This window comes from Malus sylvestris, chromosome 13, assembly GCF_916048215.2.
Source record: "Malus sylvestris chromosome 13, drMalSylv7.2, whole genome shotgun sequence".
In the NCBI taxonomy this organism is placed as follows: Eukaryota; Viridiplantae; Streptophyta; class Magnoliopsida; order Rosales; family Rosaceae; genus Malus; species Malus sylvestris.
In genome coordinates, this window is record NC_062272.1 from 23,525,329 (window position 1) to 23,531,402 (window position 6,074).

Below are 6,074 nucleotides of genomic sequence, written 5' to 3' on the forward strand. Positions count from 1 at the left end.
TATAAATACTCGGGGGACTCAAATGTAATTATGTAATAAATGGGGGGGCAAATATGTAATAAGTGAGGAGCCCTTATTCTATAAAAGGGCCTCCTCACCCTAAAAAACCTCAAGCTCTCATCCTCACAAACAGAGAGCTCTCTCAAACTCTCTCTTTCTCTGATGGACTCCCCCTTACCCTTGTAACCCATACATACAGTTAGAGAGAAATACAATCAACATCAGTGTGGACTTAGCCCAAACATTGGGGTGAACCATGATACATCTTGTGTTCTTTACTTTTTTGCAGATTCACGGTTAGATTTACGTTGTTCCAAGACCCTCCGGTTTTGTGCATCAACATTTGGCACCGTCTGTGGGAAACGACACGAAAAACTATGTCGGATCTCTTTCATTTTTTCACCTCCATCGTGAATCTGCAAAACCCACACAGAGACACAGACACAGAGCTCTCTCTCTCTCTCTCTGCCTCTGAACTCACGCCTTTCCCCACAACCCACACATTTTCCACTTCTCAAAAAAGCCAAAAAAAAACCCCCTAACAAAAAAAAAATAATAATAATAACCTCCAGAAATTGAAAAGAAGCGGATCAAAAAACCAAAATGTCTTCTCTCATCACAGCAGAGATCAAGTCCAAGGTAGACGAGCTCTACCATGGACATGAAATCTGCCAACAGAAATCAAATGAGCTTCTCTCAGAAACCTGCTTACCCAATGGCCTTTTGCCCCTCAAAGACATCGAAGAGTGCGGGATCGTGAGGGAAACCGGCTTTGTGTGGCTCAAGCAAAAAAAAAGCTGCACCCACAAGTTTGAAAAGATAGGGGCTAAATCCAACGCCCTAGGGGCCCTTAAGAAAAAAAAAACCCTCTCTCTCTCGTCACTTACTTTCTTTCTCTGCACTTTCCAATGGCGACCACATCTTCCTCATCGAGGGTGAGAACCCGGGCAAAGAAAAGCGGCCCTGTGCTCCGGTCGCTCTCGCCTTCCGAAAAGTTCTACACCGCTTCCAATGGCAGGATCTCATCATCGGCGTCAGGTTTCGTTTATTTAACGAGCTCAAGCTTCTCGTCGCCGACGTCAGCTTTATTCCACCACCACTACCACTACCACCACCACCAGGACCACCATTACTACAATCAGCAGATCAACCACCACTACCATCATAGATTCGCATCTCCGACGTGTGTCAACCTTTACACCTCCTCATCTCTGTCTCCGTACGTTCGGTTCTCTATCAACCACTGTTTGATCTCTCCCAACCACCATTGGAATCGATTCATCACCGTCTCCAAGAAAACTGGACCGATTTCGATGCCGAAGAAGACCTGTATGTGCTCACTGACATCGTATTCGGGATCATTTTGCTGCAACCTCCATAAAAACCAGGGAGGGAGTGAAAACACCGAATTTTTCCCGTCGAACAGGTTGAATATGAGCAGGTCTACTATGACGAACACTCTGGTACGAATTAGTGGAGTCAAAGGCGAGTGGATGAAGCGAACCTTGACCGCTCTGATTCGCCCTTGTGCGCACCAGTAGAGGCGGAGAGCCGGGTTCCAGCCACGGCCCAGCAGACTCTCTGCCATGTCCACCGCCGACTACTAGTGGCGGCGGGTTACGATTCATAACGAATTTTGGTTTACAGAGTGAAAGAATGGACACAGGTTGGTTGGTTATTTTTCGGTCATTTCTTCTTTTTTTTTATCTTTGAACCCGACGAGTAGAACTCGCAGGCGCACATTGCAGCCGCTTTTGATCTAATCTGACCAAATCTGATGGCACAACTGAGTCGATTCAAGCAACTTAGACGAGTTATGAAGCGGATGCGCTGAGTCAAGCCGACGAGTTTTACACTTAGAACTTCATATTTGTACAGTTGAATGATAATCATGTGCTATGGGTTCTCTTTCGGGAATTGACAAGAAAAAGCAAAAGGAAGTCTGGAGATAAGAAAAGCCAAGGAGGAAGTGGATTTACAGTCACTGCTCACCCATGCTGTAAACCTGCAAAGCAGAAAGCAAAAGTAAAGAAGAGAATAAAATTTGAGAGATTGAGATTTGACTAAGCATGACCGCAAGTGGTAGGGGACAAACGGTAAAGAAGAGATTAATGATTAATTGGGTGCACATGCATGATAGCAGCGCAGAGACAGAGACAGAAAGAGAGGTGCGGTGGAAAGAAGAAAGGAAAAGGTAAAACATTCAACAGGCGCAATACTCACATGGAAAAAGATCTACAACAACCCAGTACGCAATAGGTGCAGCACACACCAACGATCTGCAACTGTCGAAGCTTTTGTGTCGAAACCTTTGTTTTGAATGATGTGATTTACTTTTCTTATCTTTTGACATCTGTATAACCCCAACGGAGGGTAATAAAAAAATAAAAAAAAATAAAAAAATAAAAAACAGCAAGCCCAAAAGAGCTAGGCCCTATAGCTCCAAATTTATTTGGCACTCTGCCGCTATTATCACCAACCAGGTGATTAAAAGTACATCTAATACTCCAAAATTATTCAGCAGTCTGCCGCTATTATCACCCACTAGGTGATCAAAAGTACGTCTAGTATTCCAAAATTATTCGGCAGCCTGCCTCTATTATCATAAACCAGGTGATCAAAAGTACGCCCAGTACTACAAAAAAATTATTTGGCAGTCTGCCGTTATTATCACCCACTAGGTGATCAAAAGTACGTCTAGTACTCCAAAATTATTCGGCAACCTGCCGCTATTATCACCCACTAGGTAATCAAAAGTACGTCCAGTACTCCAAAATTATACATGAGCATCACTCATGTCAATCATACATAAATATTCATGAGCATCACTCATGTCAATCATACATAAACATTCATGACCATCATTCATGTCAACATTCATGAGCATCACTCATGTCAACATCCATGAGCATCACTCAAGTCAACATCCATAATCATCACTCATGTCAATCAACATAAACATTCATGAGCATCACTCATGTCAATCAGCTTCGAAAGCTTCATTTACGGAGCTCCAGCTTAAAAGCTTCACTTTAAAAGCTTCACCTACAAAGCTTCAGTGCATGGTATACAAAGACTGCCTCCGAACAACCGCCATTTCGGGCCATACATGGATTGAAATTGAAGTCTTTAGCCAACAACCTCTATTGACTAAAGACTTGGGGGGACTGCACTATGTACCAATATATTGGGCTTCCACAACTGGGCCTCGTGAAAAATACTCGGGGGACTTAACCCATTATTCATGTATTGAGGAGCGAACCCTTATTCTATAAAAGGGACTCCTTCACCTTCATTAAAGAGTATTGCCGCCAGCTGAGAAACCGTCTCGCCGCGAGCGTCAACTCTAGCCCATCATTTATGTATTGAGGAGCGAACCCTTATTCTATAAAAGGGACTCCCTCACCATCATTAGAGAGCATCGCCGCTTGCTGAGCAATTGCCTCGCCACGAGCATCAAATCTAGCCCATCATTCATGTATTGAGGAGCGAGCCCTTATTCTATAAAAGGGACCCCCTCACCATCATTAGAGAGCATCGCCGCCTGCTGAGCAACCGCCTTGCCGCGAGCATCACTCATAACCCATCATTTATGTATTGAAGAGCGAACACTTATTCTATAAAAGGGACTCCCTCACCATCATTAGAGATGATCACCGCCTGCTGAGCAACCGCATCGCCGTGAGCATCAACTCTAACTCATCATTTATGTATTGAGGAGCGAGCCTTTATTCTATAAAAGGGACTCCCTAACGCCACATGCCGAGCCAACCAAGGCAACATAAGCCACAAACCGAGCAGCCTCGCAACATGTGCTACTTCTAGTTAAGCATCATTTCACATTGAGCACTACCTCATATCGAGTATTCAATTCTAGACGACATCTAGTTACTTCGGCCCACACATGGACTGAATTTTAAGTCTCCAGCCAAAAGACTTTCTTGACTGAAGACTTGGGGGACTACTATTTGTACCATACTTAGGGCTTCCGTAGTTAGAGCTCGTATAAATACTTGGGGGACTCAAATGTAATTATATAATAAATGAAGGGGCAAATATGTAATAAGTGATGAGCCCTTATTCTATAAAAGGCTTCCTCACCCTCACAAACCTCAAGCTCTCATCCTCACAAACAGAGAGCTCTCTCAAACTCTCTCTTTCTCTGAGGGACTCCCCCTCACCCTTGTAGCCCATACATACAGTTAGAGAGAAATACAATCAACATCAGTGTGGACGTAGCCCAAACATTGGGGTGAACCACGATACATCTTGTGTTCTTTACTTTCTTGCAGATTCACGGTCGGATTTACGTTGTTCCAAGACCCTCCGGTTTTGTGCATCAACATAGTCCTTCCATTACAATTTTGTCAAAAATTCTATTATGTGCTGATGTGACACATAAATGGAGCTTACAAGTCTAATTAAATTTAAAAAATTACAAATAGGTTTAATAATGGGAATTATTATTAGCACTCCAAAAATCTCATTCTACACTCCAAACTTTCTATATTAGGAAAGAAATATACACTTGTGAGGAGTGTAGAATGAGATTTTTGGAGTGCCAATAATACTTTCCTTAATAATTTAATAGTTAATAAAAAGTTGTGAACCCAAAAACCCAGTTCTGCAATCACCTATGATCCTAGTCCACATTCCTCTACCTCATTCGTTGTCTATTATCTAAAAAAAAAATCTCAATACACTCATCTTTACACACTTCAACACCCTTCACTGAATTGAACCTGGATCGAGATCACCTTTAGTGACAGCTTGGCTGATTGACAATGATTTCTAGGACATCACCGTTAACATTTAGGCGATCAACATCCTCACAACCTTAATCTTGGAGAGCTTGTTCGGCGCTTCCCTACTGGTCTAGTGACTCAAAGAACAGCGATGAATGCCTTGAGATAATGAGGTTATAACTGAGGTGTGTATTATTGGTTGAAAACTATTTCCAAACTTTCTCTTAGGCCTTGATTATGCCTTGTGCCTTTGCAAATTTATGGAAAGAATCTCTCATCAGAGTAGGTCCTACTCTAAGATTAAAAAAATTCATTGTGCAAAAAGATATTTAGACAACTTTTTTAATAAATTATTAAACCTACATCAACACATAACAAAAAAATGTACATAACTGTGGCGGAATGATCGTATTGATTTGCGACACCTATTTTCAAGGACTACATTAATTGATTTTCAATTTTATGGATCATTTTGATGGTGTGAATCAATTTCAGGGATCATCTTGATGACGTGAGTCAATTTCAGAGACCATTTGTGATAAAAACTCAAACAGGTTCCACAAAATGGGTCAAATTAAGAGTGATAAATAGAGTGTTTTAAGTTGTGAAAAAATTTGAGCCTCTGGATCTAATTTAATAAAATTCTATGGTTGATATAAAGTTGGTCCTCACAAATCCTTAAAATAAGGACCTTACGTGAGCATCACTAGGTGCAACACTAAAGGCAAAAGAAGAGTAAAAATAATAGTAATGTAATTCATATATCTATTTTTAATTCTTACACCTCTTATAATTTTTGGTCGTCGGATCGAAAGCATTGATAAAAATCAATAATAAAAAATTAATAAAAGTGCATAAGAAGTAAAAATGAGTTTGTAAATATTACTTAAAAAAAATTCAAGTAAGGTACGACTGAAAAGATCCATAGCATCTCCAACTCATAGCTTAAATTTTATATTTTTTTTCATAAAAATGGAGTTAATACACCCGAAGCACTAGATACGTGGGAGAAGCTAAAAACGTCGCATCTATATCGTATCATTCATGTCATTGACATTTTAAACGCCCCACAAGTCACAACTTGGATCTCACAAGTCAACGAACACAACCAATTGCATTTGCTGGCCTGGCCCCCACCCCGGATACCTAAATAGTCCAAATTGACTCTCTCAGCATAAAACGACATCAAAACTAAGAAAAAAAACAAAAGGATTATTCCGATGCGCGCCCTTTTTGACTATTTCCACACGCAACGAAGATTTCAACCAAAGAATCCAATGCTCCGTCCACCAACACAATTAATTTCGTATATAAAAAAAAAAAAGAAAA

The 6,074-nt window shown here is 40.9% G+C and overlaps 1 protein-coding gene across 1 annotated transcript; it reads left to right on the forward strand.

Moving 5' to 3' along the window:
* Nucleotides 1-831: 831 nt before the first annotated feature.
* Nucleotides 832-1,541, forward strand: LOC126597327 (uncharacterized). Its single transcript, XM_050264111.1, has one exon. It carries the CDS (start codon nucleotides 909-911, stop codon nucleotides 1,539-1,541), a length of 633 nt encoding a protein of 210 aa, XP_050120068.1. The 5' UTR covers nucleotides 832-908.
* The last annotated feature ends 4,533 nt before the right edge of the window (nucleotides 1,542-6,074 follow it).

Excerpts from the sequence above, each read along its gene's own strand:
- LOC126597327 (XM_050264111.1), top strand. The coding sequence starts at position 909 with ATGGCGACCACATCTTCCTCATCGAGGGTGAGAACCCGGGCAAAGAAA.